The 19,294-nt window shown below is 41.1% G+C and overlaps 2 protein-coding genes across 2 annotated transcripts in view; one reads left to right on the top strand and one right to left on the bottom strand.

The window, feature by feature from the left end:
• Nucleotides 1-19,294, top strand: part of HS6ST3 (heparan sulfate 6-O-sulfotransferase 3) — a 1,040,890-nt gene that overhangs the window by 35,355 nt on the left and 986,241 nt on the right. The gene's annotated exons all lie outside the window — the stretch shown is intronic.
• LOC142427280 (cytochrome c oxidase subunit 5B, mitochondrial-like) lies at nt 6,495-6,882 on the bottom strand. Its single transcript, XM_075532516.1, is given in 2 exon segments — nt 6,495-6,588; nt 6,590-6,882. Coding segments are annotated over 2 exon segments (375 nt in total). The 3' UTR covers nt 6,495-6,506.

Here is a 19,294-nt window from a genome sequence, read left to right as displayed (position 1 = left end):
GTTCAAGGTCTATTTGTTGTCCTTTGCCAGTGCTTTCCAGTTGAGTCTGATGCAGTGCCATGCCCTGGCCCCATCTATCCCTGGAATTCTCTGGGGACTTCATTGCTCTACTCCCCCCGCTACTCTGATGCATGTCCCCAGTGCCTGCCTTTGGCGTAGTGAGCCCCCTGATTTCTAGGGCCATAGGAAACTTCTCAAAAACAGACTGAAGAAAAACACACAAAGCATGACAGGAAAGGATTAATGACTTTCTTAAAGGCATTCAAACTGGTAGAAAATCTATTATACTCTCAACAGATAATAGGGAAAAATTCATGTACAGACAATTTTCTCATTAAGAACCACAGTAATTGGGTAAATTGGAAAATACCAACCATGCTGGGAAATAATATAACTAAAATAGAAATTAAAATGCACACAGACACACTTACGAAGTTAGCAAGCATTAAAAACATATATACAATCTAAGGTAAGTATTTAGACTAGTGTCCAACTCATCCATGCATGGATTTGCTGCAAATAAAGTGTGTTTAAACATGTCTCTGCCAACAGTGAGTGTCTACAAAAAGTTCTTTCAGTAATCCATTTGTCTCACTTGCAGCAGAGTGCTTAAAAAGGGGGGGGGGCTTAATCATAAGAGTGGCTTCCACAGGCCTTTCTTGAGCTAATTAAAAACAAGGCAGAGGGGCCAAGTGAGATGGTTATGGTGACAGATTTTATGGCTCCCCCAAGGGGTAATTTTGAGAGGTTTTCTAGAAAGACACAGGACAATTTGGGACTTAAAAGGAAGCCTTTTATTTGCCTCCTTAAAACATTATCACTCAAGGATGTATATAAATATATACATATACATATATCTATACACACACACACATATACATATACATCTATCCATCACATAGCATATGGAAAAGTTAAGGCCCTTGACATTGGACTGAGACTCCTTTGCGTGCAAGGGCCCTCTTGTTACTTATTTCGGTAACATTGTTATTACTATAGCTGGTAGGAAATCAGTGCTTTTTTTTTTTTTTTTAAGCTAGGTGGCTTCTTAGGAGAAGGAAGAAGCCTTGTACTCCTGTATTGAGTTACAGTCTTGGAAACTCACAGGGCAATACAGTTCTACCCCGCCCTTTAGGGTCGCCATGCATCCGAATCCACTCAATGGCAGTGAGTTTGGTTTTAAGTTTTGGGTTGAGGTGCCTTCTTGTTGCTCTGGACTATAAGAAGGTGTTTAGTTAAATACGGGAACTTTTTTCTCCTTGATCCACTTTCTACTTCATTCTTCTTCCTACTTCCAAACTCATCTCTTTTCCTCTGTATCGGGGGCTTTGCTCAGCCCACTGAGGTTTCAGACTCATTTCAGCGTGTAGCTGTCCAGCTTGGGTCATGTGCTCTTTCTTCACTCACTCTATTTATGTTTGCTTTATTTAGAGCTCACGTACTTCCAAGTGCACGCACTGTGGTGGCCCTATAGGTTTGGCATTGGGCTGATAAAATCAAGGTCAGTAGTTCAAACCCACCAGCTACCCTGCAGGAGAGAGATGAAGCTGTCCGCCTCTGTAAATATTTAGAATCTTGAGCTGATAGGTCACCGTGAGTTGGGACCGTCTCAGTTGCTGTTGGTTTGGCTTTATCAAACTTTCATTCCAAGTGTAGACATTGTGGTGGCTCCAACAGTTAAGTGCTCCACTGTGAAAGGAAGGGTTGGCTAGCAGCACTCACCCGGTGATAGCATCTTAAGAGAAAGATGTGGTGCACTGCTTTTATAAAGGTTACAGCCAAGGAAACCCTCTGGGGCACTTGGACTTCTACTCACATAGAGTATGTGGACTCAGTGGATTTACCACCAACAAGAACAGTCTTACGTAAAAATGGTATTGGAAGACGCTGCCAGGCTATCTGCTCCAGAAACGATTTAGAGAGTAGGGTTGCTATGAGTCAGAGTTGACTCGATGGACATGAGTAGGTGGGTGGGCAGGCCACAGCAAAACCTCAGGAAAACAGACAGACAGGACAGTAGCCAAGCGTCAGGAGAGAACGTGGGCAATCTGGGGGAAGGGAACACATGGATTCCCTTTCTCTTCATTTTTTTCTTCTCTCACGCTGTCCATGTCTTACACTCTTGGCATGCTTTCCGTGACCCTAATTATAAATGTCTGGGTGATGGAAATCTGTTTAGCCCACCTGACCTCTTTGCAGAGTTTCATGGAGTCCTGTGAGCCTGCAGTTAGATACCCACCCTGACCCAACCGGGGGTGGGGGGCAGGGATAGAGTGTGACCCACGGCTGATTCTTTGTGAAGAGAAATATAGGGCGTCAGATATAGCAAAAACATGCTTCATAGGCAGCAGTCTTTATTCCCCACTTCACATTCCCCAAATAAAAATTTCAAGGGCAGATGAGCATCTTACTCATCTATGTACTCTCAACAACTTGCGTGCTGTCTGGCATGCTGAAAGTGCTCAGTATATGTTTATTGAACTAAACTTCCAGGCATCTGATCGTTCCTTCATTTTAGCAAGTGCTAAATTGCAGTACATGTTCCCATGAGTGCCTGAAGCACCACTATTTTAACTGTTGATTAAAGAGAAATGCTAGAGAGGTGCAGGTGGCAGAACTGCCATCCTATTGTGATTAGGCTGGCACCTGACTTGTATTCTCATCATTCAACATTTGCAGAGCAGCCCAAGGGAGCTTGTGGCAGGGAAAATGTGTTTTAAAAGAGATGGGAGTTTTTATGAGATACTGGAAAAAAGGAGTTTCTGAGTATACAAATTTATTTTGACTTGAGCTTTATCATTTACTACAAATATATGAAGCTGGACTATAGGAAGAAGAATGCAAGATTAGAGAAAGACTCATTAACAACCTGCAATATGTTGATGGCCCATCCTGGCTTGCTGAAAGCAAAGAACTTGAAATACTTGCTGCCGAAGATCAAAAACTGCAACCTTCCATAAGGATTACAACTCAACCTAAAGGAAACAAACACTCGCACACGTGTACCGCCAAGCAACATCGTGATAAACGGGGAAACAATGAAGCTGTGCCTTCTTTCACATGTTTTCCAGCTCTGTCCTTTTGAGATGTCTCAGGTGTGCCTGAGGTCTGGGCCCTGGTGTTTCCAATCACTTCATATGTGTGTGAATGCTGGACAGGGAATCTAGGAGGACAGCAGGAAAGTGATGCCTTTGAATGATGAGTAAATCATAAATATTTCATGGATCATGGAAGAGAATATTGAATATACCATGGACTGACAAAAAATGTATCTATCTATGTTGGAAGACGTCGAGGCAGAATACCTCTTAGAAGAGATCCAGGGTCATGGGAGTTGGTCCTAAGTATCTTAGATGGGTCATCGGGAAGGCAGTCTCCGGAGAAAGACCTTATGCTTGGAAGAGGGGTGCGGGAAAGAGGGAAGAGCCTCCTCAATGAGTTGTCTGGACACAGTGGTTTCAAAGCTAATAACAATTGTCAGGATGGGCGGGAGCGGGCAGTGGGAACAGACTTGCCACCAAACAGGAAGAACAACACCACATAGGAATTTGAAAAAGTTCACTCATTCATATGTAAAACGAGATGAGTGATTACATCCAGCTTTTAGGACTCAGTATTAGTGAGATCATGAAGTCAAAGTCGCTGACCTTAGTGGGTGAATTCCCTTCCATTCCCCCGCTCCTCTCACTTGCTGCCTACCCTGCTTTGAGAGTTCTCCCGACTGGAGCCCTGGGAGTCCAGATTCCCACAGCACAAGAGAGACTGTTGTGACTTGAATATTTCATAAGAGAAGCACTTCCAGGAAGAGACTGCAAGGATTAACATTATAAGATGCCCCCTGCAGTCTGGATGCATAAAAGTCAGAGCAGAAGATTTTTTTTTAAAAGTCATATTAAGGATCACAAGGGGAAAATACGTTTTGAACCAATAAATGAAATTTTAAAGTAAAGAAAATCAGATCTAATTGTAGAAGTGTTTTGAGACAGAAGAGGACAAACAGATTTGGAGGACCAGGCATTTACAGTGGGCGAGGTAGAAAACAAATCTCAAGAATCACAGAGATAAGATTGAATGATGATACCCACTTGAGAAGATAGGAAAAAAGACATAATATCTATAAAAGTATGCAGTGATGATGGATGACTGCACCACATGGAAATGCTGCAGAAATACAAAATAAAAATAAGGCAAGCTCTGAAGGGCAGGCATAGAACACTGGAATAAAGATTTACATTGGTTATAAACGGCACCACAAAATTGTTGAATTAAAAATGTGATAGGCTACATGATTATGCAAAATAGATTGAGATAACTGTGAATGATAGGGGCACTTAAAGAAAAGTCAGTGGGCAATTAACATAGAACCCATAAGACAGGAAACACATAGATGTTTTAATAGATGTTTTAATCTGGACAAGGAGAATTTGAGACAAAAGTGGGGAAAATGCTGAAATGCTTTCTATCAACACTTTTCATTAGCATTACTAAAAATGCTTGCTGCAGGACTATAATTAGGAAAAACACGAAGAAAAGACAAATAAGATATGCTGCTAACTGCATATATGAATAAAAATTTAGAAAACCATGAATAAAAATTTAGAAAACCATGCTGAAAATTTTGACCAAGGATCATATAGAAGTATCCAGATCAAAAGGGGGGGGATTGTCAAATGGAATTTCAAATTTTCATGGATTCCAGGATTTCTCCTGGCATAGGATCTGGATAAACCTGTGGGACCGTTGCCCTGACATAATATTTAAGGCTTTTTATGAGTTTTATTTTTGTTGTGCGTTAGGTGTAAATTTACAGAGCAAATTAACTTCCCATTTGATGGTTTGTATAATAAGTATTCCACGACCTTGCTTGCATTTCTATAATGTATCAGTATTGGCCCGAGTTCACTATTTGCTTTCATCTGTACTTTTTACCCTTCCTACCAGCTCTTCTTTGTTTTTGGACGAATCTTGTCTTTTTGATCTTTGATAATTGTTCTAAGGAAAATCTTCCTCTGAGTACTAGTGCTCATTCTATGGGTCTTCCTGTTGCTCAGCTGAAGACGGTCTCCAGGCGTGACTTTGGTTCTAGATTATTGGCGTTTTTAGGACCATCCTCTGGGGAGTTTCTTCAGTCTCTGTGAGACCAATAAGTCTTATCTTTTTGGTGTGAATTTGCTTTTTTCTTCTATTTCCCACCCCCCTCCAGTCAGGACCCTCCTTTGTGATTCCAGTCAGAGCTGCAGGTCGTGGTAGCTAGGTGCCATCCATCCGGCTCTTCTGATCTCAAGGTCGTAGAGTAGGCTGTAGACCATGTGGTCCCTTAGTCCTTTGGGATAATTGCTCCTCGAGTCTTTGGCTTTCTTCAGTCTGTTCTTCTCTGGAAAGCTGTAGGTGGAAGAGGCCAATAGCTTTATCTCTGATGGCTACTACCCAGCATTCCAGACCCCAGATGCTGCTCACCAAAGTATTAGGCAGAATAATACTGTCTTTAGGAACTATGTTTTGCCAATTGATGTAGATGTCTCCCTAGTCTGGGGTGAATTGTCTATTCATATTATTTGCCCACTTAGTTAAATAGTTTTATCGACATATAATTCACATACCATGCAATTTAATGGATTGAATATATGAAACAGAGTTATACGATCATCACCACAAGCTACTGTAGAATTTATTCTTCATTTTTGTACTCATTGTTAGCTGCTCTCCTCCCTACCCACCTCCCCATCATAGCACTAAGAAATGATTACTAGTTATTGTCTCTATAGGTTTACCTAGCCTGTATTTCATATAGAGAAAATCATATCTATATAAAAGACATATCTATATCTATATCTCTATATATATAGGTTGTCTCTATAGGTTTGTATATTGTCTCTATAGGTTTACCTAGCCCGGATTTCATATAGAGAAAATCATATCTATATAAAAGATTAAGATCTTATATATCTATAAACCCTAACAACAATGGAACAAAACCCAGAAAAACCTCAATCCAAAGGAAAGCAGGAAATAATAGAAACTAGAACAAATTAAAAATTGGCCAAAAGGGAAAACAAATAATCCGATTTAAATTTTAACCAAACTGTGTCTGCTTGAGGTCACTTTCTGATGACCTCAGTCTGAGGGCAAGGCTTCTCCACTCCCTTGTCAATTGTCTCAGGGAACTCAATGGGGGCTTATTCTCTATGGGATTTCTGCAAATAGGTTTGGGGTTTCCATTGTCTTCCATAGCTTTCTGTAAACGTGTGCTCACAATTTAAGCGCTAATCGATTTACCGCTTCTTATCTTGGATTTTATTATTTATAATTGTTGGACCACACAGGCTGATGTGCTTCTTCCATGTGGGCTTCGCTGGCTTATTTAAATGACTGCCTGTTTAAAGACAAACTTTTAAGACCCTCGAAACTATTCTTTTTTTTTTTTTTAAGTGGGGGAAGAAGGAGCCAATGCAATGGCTAGTGTTTATTGAAGAGAGAAAACCTTTAGCGTGAGTCAGTGCAGGGGCTCAGTGGGCTAACTGGTGGGGCACCAGCTTGTAATGGGTTCCACAGTTAGGGCATCACTGAGCATCACCTTTGTGCAGCCAAACTGTGGTCCTCTTCACACATGCAGCCCACGATTCGCTTGTTGGTGATGGAGGGGACTAAATTACGGTCCTCTTTGGTGCCTGTGGCTGCCTTTGGAGCAAGCATATTGTATGCATCCAGCCCTTTGCATGTGGCTAACATGATCTCCCTCTCCAGCCCCATCGCCTGCTCTTCGTCCATAGGGATGTTGCCTCCAGTCGCCATACTGTGTGTGGCGGCCACCCCATTGGGGCCGCGGGCCCTCAGGGCCTGAGCTGCCAACACTCCAGCTTCGAAAAGTAACCTTGAGGCCATAATGCCCTCAACCAGCTGAAGGACTTCCGGGCAGAGGCTCCGACACCATTCTTTCTGATAGCCAGTAACTCTTTGCCCATTTGAAAAAACAGCTTTATTGTCATATAATTCACATATCATACCAATTTAGTGGTTAAAATATATCAAAGAGAATCGTGCTTTCATCATCGCAATCGATCTTAGAACATCCATTATTATTAGCTCCCCTTTTCCCCCCAACCTCCCTTGTCATCCCAAGAAACTATTAATCTAGTTGCTGTCTCTACAGATTTATCTATCCTGAGTTTCATATAAACAAAGTCATTGAAAACAAGCAAGCAAACAAGCAAGTAAACAAACAAAAAAACTCTTTAACAGCCACCATAGACGAAAACACAGAAAAACCTCAATTCAAAAGATAGCAGAAAGTATTAAAAACTAGAATAAGTTAAAAATGGATAAAAGGGAAAATAAATGATAATATTTTAAATTTTAACCCAACTACATTTGCCATAATCCACTTTCCAAAGCATTCTGTCTGGGAACAGGACTCTTTGTCTGGAGACAGGACTGTTGACATCTTTGGTCAATGGACCAAAGGAATTCGATGGAGGCTAATTCACGCAGGAGCTCTGTAAATGGATTCTGGGCTTTCGTTGTCATCTTCTGCAAATCAGGTGCCCAGAATTTAAATGCTAATACAGTCTCCACATCAGATCTTAGATTTTATTGTGAATAATCCTTTGATCACACTGATGGTTGTGCTTCTTCCATGGATACTTAGCTGACACTTCACTCAGATGTCTGCTTGTTTTAAGACAAGCCTTTAAGACCACAGGCTCTATTCTTTTCTGAAAGCTGGGCACCATCAGATTTCTTCACCACATTTTGCTGTAGCACCCGTATCATCAGTGATTAATCCACAAGGACACATATTGAGCAGGTGTTGTCTATTTTTCAAATGGATTTTTTGAGGTATTTTAGAGATTAGACCCTTGTTGAACATGCCACAGCCAAATATTCCCCCCACTTTGTAAGTTCCTTTTTAACTCTTTTGATGAAGTCTTGGATGCATATAACTGTTTAATTTTAGGAGGTCTCATATAGTTTATCTTCTGTTTGTGTACTTTCAGTTTTGTTTGGTATTCCATTGATGTCATATATTAAGGCTCCTAGAATTTGTATTATTTTGTTTTCCTTTCATGATCTTTATAGTTTTAAATTGTATATTTAGGTCTTTGATACATTGTGTGTTAATGTTTGTGTATGGTGGGAGTTATGGGTTGTGTTTCATTTTTCTATACAACTCTGGTTTTGCCAGCAGATGCCATTTTTCTCCATTTAATAGACTTTGCCCCATTGCTGAAAATCGTACATAGGATGGATTTATGCCTACATTCTCAACTCTATGTGTCTGTCAATATACCTGCATGTTTTGAATATTGTGGTATATTGTTTTTATATCAGGTAATATGTGGCCTCCTACCTTGCTGTTGTCCTTCAATAATGTTTTACTATCTGGGACCTCTTTCTTCCATATGAAGTGAATGGTTAATTTTTCCACATCATTAAAAACGCTGTTGAAATCTTGATAGAAACGGCCTTATAGGATTGCTTTGTGTAGTATTTCCATTTTCACAATGTCAAGTCTTCCTGCCCATGAGCATGGTATACTTTTCCCATTTATATAGATATTTTCTTGGTTTCTTACAGTAGTGTTTATGGCCTATATTGTATAGGTCTTATATGTCCACATTAGATATCTTCTTAATTATTTTTTCTTTTGGGTGACTATTGTTATATATATATATATATATATATATATATATATATATATATATATATATATTTGATTTTCTTTGTAAAGTTCTCTTTGTTGGTGAAGAAGAATCCAACTGACTTTTGCATGCTGATCTTGTATCCTGCCACTTCCTTGAATCCTTCTATCTAAGTCACTTTCTTGTGCAGTCTTTAGGATTTTCTATGCATGTGATCTCATCATCTCTAAATAGGGACAGCTTTACTTCCTTGTTGCTATCTTGAACGCCTCTTTTTCCTTTCTTTATCTAGCTAGGACCTTCAGTACAATGTGGCTAGCACTTCCGGTACAGTGTTGAATAAGAATAATGCTAAAGGATGTCTTTTTTTGCTTCCTTTCACTCAAAGGACTGCTTTCGGTCCCTTATGAGAATTATGTTGCCTGTTGGTTTTCTTTCCTACAAATGCCCTCTATTATGCTGGTGGTAATCATGAAACTTAAACTAAAATTATCCCCTATCTTAAAACCTACCAAAAGTTTATCTCAAATATTAAAAGATGTCTCTCTGAGCATTATATTGTTTGAAAACCATCTATCTGGAATGGCATTGGCTACAGAAACTCCAAAGGTTAGATGGAAACCTTAGAGGATGGTGAGTTTATGGTAGTGGGAAAGAACAACTCCGAAGAGAGGGGCAGGCGGCTCAGAGAATGTCATCAGTGTCACTGAATGCACATGTCGGAACCGCTGAATTAGCGAGGGCTTTGTTTAGTATATTCTCACAACAGCCGCAGATTAAAACTTAAAACATTTAAGCACAACTATAAGTACAGACATACTTATGGTATCTAGGGCTTTGCCATTATTGGTTAGTGCCATTGAGTTGATGGTGACTCATAATGACTTCAGGCACCAGAGAAGAGTTTTCCACGGGACTTGCTATGTGTTGACCTTTGGGGGAGCAGATTGCAGGTCTTCCCAAGAAGCAGCTGGGTGGGTTTGAACCATCACTTTTTGCTTACTTCCTCCTTAGTACTTTATACACCTATAAAATGTAACAAAATTAACCTCTTTATAAATAGTGAAAATAGCCCATTAATTTAATGCAGGGCATGAAGACTATTTAAAAGAATTGAAAATAATCATAAATGTAAAGGAGTTTATGAAGCCTTCTTGGACAGGACTGTTCTTTCTTTCTCTCTTTCTTTCGTGTTTAAATACCTGCTGAGGGCTCTTTGTTTAACGAGTGATAATCAACACCTGTCATTTGATCCCTTAACTAGAAGCCATAGGAAGAAGGGCAGTATTTCTCTTTGTGACCACACCCGAGTGTGAAAGAAATACACTCTGAGGAAGGGAATCTTGACACAAGTATATTTTTGCATAAACTGGACCTAAGACATATTTCTTTATGACAAATAGTAGTACAGAAGATTGTTTCCAGAGGATTTTGAATCCAGACATATCTGAAGTTTCTCAGACAACTTAAGGGGTTTTGTTTGAACAAGCTATTTGTACCAGAATGGTTATCATAAATTTAAGACAACTGGTTAGAGCTCTTTCCACATTCACTATGATGTTTTCACCATCCCTCTTGAAGGATAAGTAGCCCTTGAAATCACTATACACCTCTATGCAAATATCCAATCGTGGTCTGTTTTTCAACCCAACCCATTCTCTTCTAGACATTTACCAAAGATGAACAAATCCACTGACTGTATTAAAATTTCTTTATTTCATAGATTTTGCTAGAAGTTATTTGGTTGGAATCATCAGCTCCTTATTGTGGCCTGTGTTTCCTTGCATTTGAATGTGCCTTTTTCCTTTTTCTTCTGGATACATCCTCCTAATGTCTTATTGACAACATGCTACATTCAGAGGACATATGCAGATGCTATGTTCAGTTGGATGTTGAATAGGGAAGACTGTAAAGAATAGATAGATGCTTTTGAATGGAGGTGCTGGAGAAGAACATTGAAAGTAGCATGGGCTGCTAAAAGGACAAACCCATCTGTATTGGAAATAGTAAGGCCGGAGCGCTCCTTAGAGGCAAGGATGGCAAGATTATGTCTTCCATACTTTGAGACCAGTCGCTGAAGGAAGACATCATGTTTGATAAAGTGGAGGGGAGTCGAAAAGAGGAAGGTCCTTGGTGAGATGGCTTCATACAGTGGCTGCAACAATGGTTCAGGCATAGGAACCATTGTGAGGATGGCGCAGGTCTGTGCAGTGTTTCATTCTATTGTGCAGAAGGTCTTGATGGGTTGCAGCTGACTCGATGGCACCTAATAACAACAACATATGCAAATGACAAAACCTTGCTAGCTGAAAGCAAGGCAGACTTGAAGCACTTACTGAGGAAGACCAAAGATTGCAGCCTTCAGTGTGGATGTCCAGAAGACTCAAATCCTTACAACTAGATCAATAGGTAAGATGATAAATGGAGAGAAGGTTGAAATTGTCAAATATTTTGTCCTGCTTAGATCCACAATCAATGCTTATGGAAACAGCTGCCGAGCTAGCAAAAAGCCTTGTTACATACTCTAAATTTGCTGCATAATACCCCTTTAGAGAATTGAATAGCAGGAATATTACTTTGAGGGCTAAGGTATGCCTGAGCGAAAGCATGGTATTTTTCTATTGCCTCATAAGCATGTGAAAGTTAGACATTGAATAAGGAAGACCAAAGAATTGAGGCATTTGAATTGTGCTGGTGAAGAATATTGAAAGTGCCATGGACCGCCAAAGGGACATCATGTCTGTGCTCCTTAGAGGCAAGGATGGTGAGACTTGGTCTCACCTACTTGGACATGTTTGTCAGGAGAGACGAGTCCTGAGAGAAGGACATCATGCTTGGTAAAGTAGAAGGACACTGAGAAAGAGGAAGGGCTTGACATGTGATGGATTGAGACAGTGATTGCTTCTACAGGGGGCTGAAGCATAGGAAGGAGTGTGAGCATTGCTCAGACACAGAGAGATTTTGTTCTGTTGTGCATAGAACTTCCTCGATGGCACCTACCACCACCACCACCACCAACAACAAAAATCTCATTTTAAGGACGGAGTGAGATTTTCCTCTACAATAAGAGACATTAAGAAAACATTGAGACTGAGATGAAACACTAAGGGTATGCGACATAGCAGCAACGAAGCATCCTAGGAGTCCCCAAAATAGACTTTGGAGCCAGGATGTGGCACCCCATCAGACTCAGCTGGAAAACACTCATAAAGGTCAAGAAACAGACCTGGAAGGATTTATAGGCCTTTCTTTGTTGTTTTGTTTCTGTGCTTATTGTCTCTGCATGTCTATTTAGATAAGATAGGCAGGATAAACAATCTGGAGGAGAAAACCACGGGACCAGTGGTTTGGGGGGGGGGGAACACAGGAGATGAGGAGGCTGGGGAAAGGAAGGAGGAGCCAACAAACCCAGGGGCAAGTGATCTAAAATCGATGGCGAGGAAGGCACAGGATGCCTGGTGGAACTTGATCAAGGGCAATATAGCTGAGAGGAATTACTGAAACCCGAATGAAGGTCAAACATGATAGTGGAACAAGAAGAAAGTAAAAGGAAATAACTGGGAAACAAAGGACATTTATAGAAGTCCTAAATATAGGTATGCACATATGTAAATAGATGTATATATAATGATACAGAAATAGATCTGTGTACATATACTTATATGTTAAGTATTAATGCAGTAGTTGAACATTGGCCTTGGGATAGGATGAGGCAAAGGAAAGGGAGGAGGTAGCCAAGCTCAGGGACAAGGAAACAACAGATCTAAATCAGTGACAAGGAGGGCATAGAATGCCTGGTGAGGTTTGATCAAGTGCAATGCCGTCCAGAGGAATTACAGACAGCTCAATGAAGGGCAAGTGTGATAGTGGGACAGGAGGAAAGTAAAAGGAGATAGAGGAAATAACTAGGAGGCAAAAGACATTTACAGAGGTATAAATATAGGCATGCATATATGTGTGTTAGTCTGGGTACTTTAGAGCAACAAATCCACAGAAACTCATGTATAAGAGTGAGTTTTATATAAAGGTTAAGTGTGCATCAAGAAAACATCCCAACCCAGTGCTGCCCAAGTCCACAAGTCCAACATTAACCCATATGTCCAACACCAGTCCACAGAGCCCTCCTCCATCTCACAAAACACACGCAATGATGGTGACTGCAGGAGGAAAGCCAAGTCAGTGAATTTGTAAACATCTCAGCGCTGGCAGGGGTCTCCACATGGCTGCTCCAGCACCCAGGGCTGCATTGGGGTAGGTCCATGTAGCTTCTCCTCAGGGATGTCTTGCAGGAAGTGAGCCTTGCCAGCTGAAGCAGGGAACTGGCTAAGGCAGCTGCACCCTTGTCCGACCATCAGAGAGCAAGAGACCTGAGAACTGGAAAGGCGAGGCTCACTGAGCCATTTATCTCTTTGCCCTTCAAGTAACCTCACATGTGTTTATCGGCCAGGTTGGCACAATAAACTAACTTCCTCAATATGTAGATACAATAATATATAACAATAGGGATATAGGTCTATGTATATACATTCATATGTTAAAGTATTAAAGTAGCAGACAGACATTGGACCTCTACTCAAGCCCTCCCTCTACGCAAGAACTCTTTGTTCTAATAACCTGGCATTCTGAGATGCTCACCTTACTAACACAATCGCTGAAGACAAAATGGGTGAATAAGCAAATGTGAAGAAAGCTGATGGTGCCCATCTATTACAAGATACAGCATCTTGGGTCTTAAAGGCTTGAAGTTAAATAAGTGGTCATATAGCAGGGAAGCAACAAAGTCCACATGGAAGAAACACACCAGCCTGTGTGATCACAAGGTGTCAATGGGATCAGGTATCAGGCATCAGAAGAGCCAAAACCAACAGTCAGATCAATGTAAACAAGGTGTGTTGGAGTGGAGACCCAGGGCCCATCTGTAGACAACTGGACATCCTCTCACAGAAGGGCCACAAGGAAGGGACAAGTTAGCCAGGGTGCAGTATAGCACCGATAAAACACATACCATTCCTCTAGTTCTTTAAATCTTCTCCCCCGCCCACTATCATAACCCAGTTCCACCTTACAAATCTGGCTAGACCAGAGCATGTACTTTGGTATAGAGAAGAGCCCTCAGCCCACAGAATCCAGGACATAAAAATCCCTCTGGAACAGTAATGGGAGTAGTAATACTATGAGAGTAGGAGGAAGAAGGTGGAGAAAGGGAACTTACTGCATTGATCAATGTATAGCACACACATACCTGAGGGGGATGAACAACAGAAACGTGGTGAAAGGGAGGTAACGGACGGTGTAAGACATGCAAATAACAATAATTTATAATCTATCAAGGGTTCAGGAGGGTGGTGGGGGGGAGGGGAAATAGGAGCTGATACCAGGGGTTCAAGTAGAAAGAAAATTCTTTGAACATGATGGCAACATATGCATAAATGTGATTGATACAACTGATGTATGGACTGTTATAAGATCTGTAAGAGCTCCCCATAAAATGATAAAAATAACATTTAAAAGTTCATGGAAGAACAGAACCAAAGGTAATACAAGTTATCTTCAAGTGTTTGACCCTGAGACAGATCCCCATACCCTTTCCCAAACATCCTGATGCAGAAATTCAGCGAGAGAATATCCCTGAACTCTGCTGTGGTAGGTGGAGTGATGTAAGTGATTCTGTTGCAATGACTGTGGGGCTTTGAGAGCTCCAGGAATATGCTATCAGCCCAGATCACCAAAACTTAGCATATTGAAGTGGTCCCATATTGCTTTCCAATCTCTCAGTAAGCACAAAAGGAACAGATAAAATCATAAAACTATGTGGGATCTTCCCCAAACAGTGTCCAGAATAGAAGCAGATCTGAGGACACATGTGTAGGTACATCAATCTTTCAAGAGTTTCTGAAATACAAGGAGAATGTTAGAAAGGTCAAAACAGAATAGCACAAGAGACAAAAGTGGATTCAGAAAAGCATGATAACCGACAGCTTCCACCAGCCATTATTAATCACATACATGCTAATGTCACCAGTCCCCTTAGTAAGAGTAATTTTACTAGAGCGGTTGAGGTTGAAGTCCAGCTGCAGAACTCTGAGTAGTGAAGAGACTACAAGTAAGTTGACAGCCAGTGGGCAAGAGTCCGAAAGTCGGGATGAGGTTGTATAGACTTGAGACATACACACAGTCAAGGGTTACTGTGGGTGATAGACGTGTTTGATGAAAGAGAAGACCTTGAAATTCTTTCATGGGTAGAAGATGTCGGAGATTCAGAATTGGAAGTAGCTATTGTTAGAACAGGGGCCCAGCGTAGAGAGGAGAATGGGTCAAGTCACAGGTACGGAACAGAGCCACACTCTTCATTGTTTTTAGGTAGGAAAAAAAAATAGAGTAAGGAGATGTTCCAAACTCCAACTGGAATCAAGTTGATTCTAATTCACAGTGACCCAAAATGTACCAATGTAGCTAATAGCTTAAGGGTGGGGTGGGGATAATCCTAACAACCTTCATATGCAGGGGAAAAAAAGGTTATCTATAATAACGACAGCTAGATAAATAGATGATGTTGAAGGGAGAGTCTAAAGAAAGGTGAAATTTTGAACTCCTTACTTTTGAGAGAACAAGTGTAATGATGAATGATGGTACCTAGACTCAGCTGAGCCAGAACCCCATCATGTGGTCACGGGAACAGCTCATACAGGTTTTGAGGTTTTCTCCAAGTGTCAGCCACTAAAGCCAGAAAACTAGTATTAATTCCAACTCCATGTTTTATAGTGTGGGTTAGCACAGAATAGGTATATAGCATGATTAAGGAAGCTGGGGAAAGAATCATTTTGATTAAAAACAAGACACAATCGCAACCATTTCGAAAAGGAATTGAGGTCAAAGAGAACTGGCAGACCTGGAAGGAGAGGAGCTAAAATATTGGTAGTCTTTGTGAACTCAAAGAGTAGGTGCAGTGGGATTACGCAAGAGCACGAAGGAAGGAAGCACATTCCCTGATAGCACTAACATTAAATAGCTGCCATCACTGATGAAAATGTTCTCATAGAACAGCGGTTCTCAACCTGGGGGTCAAACGACCCTTTCACAGGGGTCACCTAAGACCATTGGAACGCACCTATTTCCGATGGTCTTAAGAACCGAGACACCATTCTTCTATCCATCTCCAGGCGGGTCCACACACATGAAGGTACGCCCACAGGAGTACCCGGCGTGAAGACTGTTACCCATGCTACACCACGCTTCAAGATATTTCATTTATTTGTCATTAGAAAGAAATAGTTCACAATATATAATTATATATTGTTTTTGTTGATGAATCACTGTGCTTTAACTATGTTCAATTTGTAACAATGAAAATACATCCTGCATATCAGGTATTTACATTATGATTCATAACAGTAATAAACTTACAGTTATCAAGTAGCAACACAAATTATTTTATGGTTGGTGGGTCACCATGACATGAGGAACTGTATTAAAGGGTCGAGGCGTTAGGAAGGTTGAGAACCACTGTCAGACAATGAATGCTTGCTAGTGTACTTTCATCAAGCATCAACTATAAATGGTCACACGAAATGAATCTGTGTATTTTATAAAAACTGCAGTTGAAGACCGTACTAATTTTGTTATTAATTGCCGTTTTGTTTATACTGTACCCTGTGCTATGTATGATTCAGTGACGTTCAAGGTTTTACAGGTAAAAATAAAACCCTGTCAAATCAAATATGAAGAGTATTTAAATTAAGTGAGAAAGATCAAGCAGTGGGTTAGTAAAGTTAAGTCTGTAGGATGATAGGATGAAATGGGGATTGAGTATGGTGTACGATGATTCTACCTGCCACAGTCAACTCCAGCCCAGAGTAACTCTGTAAGACAGAGTAAAACTCCTCCGTAGGATTTCCAAGGTTTTAATCTTCCAAAAAGTCTTACCTTCCTTCCACAGAATAGCTGGCTAGAGGGTTCAAACCACCAACCTTTTGGTTAAGAGCCACCACACTACCAACACTCTTTTATGACACATATTACCCCTCATAGGTTAATATCAATGCCATAAATACTTCCTAGAATTCGGTGGCAGATAAAAGTGCTATTGTCTTTTTCCTTATACCGTCATTTACTTACTATTATTAAATAAGAGTTCTTTAATTTATTCCATTTCTTTTTGGATCTTGTACTTTGGAGAAACAAATCCACAGCAACTCAAGTATAAGAGAGTTTTATGTAAAGGTTATGTGAGCATCAAGAAAACATCCCAACCCAGTGCTGCCCAAGCCCACAAATCCAGTATTATCCCATATATCCAACACCAATCTACAAAGCCCTCCTCCATCTCGCAAAGCAGATGCAGTGACGCCGACTGCAGGAGGAAAGCCAAATCAGTGAACGTGTAAGCATCTCAGCGCTGGCAGGGGTCTCCACATGGCTGCTCCAGCACCCAGGGCTGCATCAGGGTAGGTCCATGCGGCTTCTCCTTGGGGATGTTATGTAGGAAGTCAGCCTTGCAAGCTGAAGCAGGGAACTGCTGAGGCAGCTGCACCCTGGTGTGACCATCAGAAAGCAAGAGACCCAAGAGCTCAAAAGGCGAGGCTCACTGAGCCATTTATCCTTCTGTCCTTCAATTAACCCCACTTGTGTTTATTGGCCAGGCTGGCACAATAAACTAACTCAGTCACCATACTACCAACACTCTTTTACAAAGCATATTACCCCTCAAAGGTTAAGATCAATGCCATAAATAGTTCCTAGAATTCGGTGGCAGATAAAAGTGCTATTGTCTTTTTCCTTATACTTTCATTTGCTTACTATTATTAAATAAGAGTTCTTTAATTCATTCCACTTCTTTTTGGATCTTGACTCCAAGAAATCTGGAACTAAATATGTCCCCAGTTACAATGATTATCTCTTTTTAAAAAATCATTTTATTAGGGGCTCATACAACTCTTATCACAGTCCATACATATATCAATTGTGTAAAGCATATTTGTGCATCGATTGCCCTCATCATTCTCAAAACATTTACTCTCCACCTAAACCGCTGGCATCAGCTCCTCATTTTTCCCCTCCTTCCCTGTTTCCTCATCCCTCATGAACTCTTGATAATTTAGAAATTATTATTTTGTCATCTTGCCCACTCCCTTCACCCACTTTTATGTTGTCCGTCCCCCAGGGAGGAGGCTATTTGTAGATCGCTGTAATCAGTTTGGCCTTTCCAACCTACCCTCCCTCCACCCTCTTAGTATCGCCACTCACACCACTGGTCCTGAAGGGATCATCCACCCTGGATTCCCTGTGTTTCCAGTTCCTACCTGTACTAGTGTACATCCTCTGGTCTAGCCAGATTTGTAAGGTAGAATTGGGATCATGATAGTGGGTGGGTGGGGTGGCGAGGGAAACATTTCAGAACTAGAGGAAAGTTGTATGTTTTATCGTTGCTACATTGCACCCTGACTGGCTCATCTCCTCCCCGAGATCCTTCTGTAAGGGGATGTCCAGTGGCTGACCTACAAATGGGCTTTGGATCTCCATTCCGGACTCCTCCCCACCATTCACAATGATATGATTTTTTTGTTCTGATGATACATGATACCTGATCCCTTTGACACCTCGTGATCACACCAGCCTAGTATGTTTCTTCTATGTGGGCTTTGTTGCTTCTGAGCTAGATGGTCGCTTGTTTACCTTCAAGTTTTTAAGACCCCAGACACTATATCTTTTGATAGCTGGGGACCATCAGCTTTCTTCACCACATTTGCTTATGCACCTGCTTTGCCTTCAGCAATTGTGTGGGGAAGGTGAGCATCATAGAATGCCAGTTTAATAGAACAAAGTATTCTTGCATTGAGGGAGTACTTGAGTGGAGGCTCAGTGTCCATCTGCTACCTTAATACTAAAGCTATCCATATAGGCACATAGATCTATTTCCCCACCCTCATGTATAAATATATTTACATATATACATGCCTTTATTTAAACCTCCATCCATGCCCTTTATCTCCTAGCTCTTTCCTCTATATCCTTTGATTCCCTCTTGTCCCACTATCACGCTCAGCCTTCATTTGGGTTACAGTAAATCACCTTGATCATGCCCCACCAGGCCTTCTATACCCTCCTCACCACCGATTTGCATCAGGTGTTCCCTTGTCCCTGGGTTGGTTAACACCACTCCCTTTCCCTCCACCTCCCCCTGTCCCATGTCCTCACGAAACTGTCGGTCCTGTTGTTTTCTCCTCCAGATTGTTCATCTAGCCTATTTTATTTAGACAGATCTGCAGAGATAATAACCTGCACAAAAACAAGACAGCAAAACCAAGCAACAAAATAAAACAATAACAACAAGCCAATGACAAAAAAACAAAACACAATAAGAAAGAAAAGGTTGTAGTTAGTTCAAGGACTGTTTGTTGACCTTTAGGAGTGTTTTCTGGTCGAGTGTGATGGGGTCCCAAGACCTGGCCCCAAAGTCTATTTTTGGTATTCTCTGGGGACTTCATTGTTCTGTTCCCCTTGCTGTTCTGTTCCACGCCCTTTGTGCTTTGCCTCAGTGTGGTGGGGTCAGATTGGGCGCAATTCCCTCGCTATGTCTCCATTGTTGTCACCTGTAGGGCTGTGGGTCAGTGAGGGATGTCCTGTTTTATAGTGGGGCTGGTCATGTAGTCTTCTCT

Source organism: Tenrec ecaudatus, chromosome 15 (assembly GCF_050624435.1).
Source record: "Tenrec ecaudatus isolate mTenEca1 chromosome 15, mTenEca1.hap1, whole genome shotgun sequence".
Lineage (NCBI taxonomy): Eukaryota > Metazoa > Chordata > Mammalia > Afrosoricida > Tenrecidae > Tenrec > Tenrec ecaudatus.
Note: the sequence above shows the minus strand (reverse complement) of the source record. Positions and strands in the feature narration are given on the sequence as shown.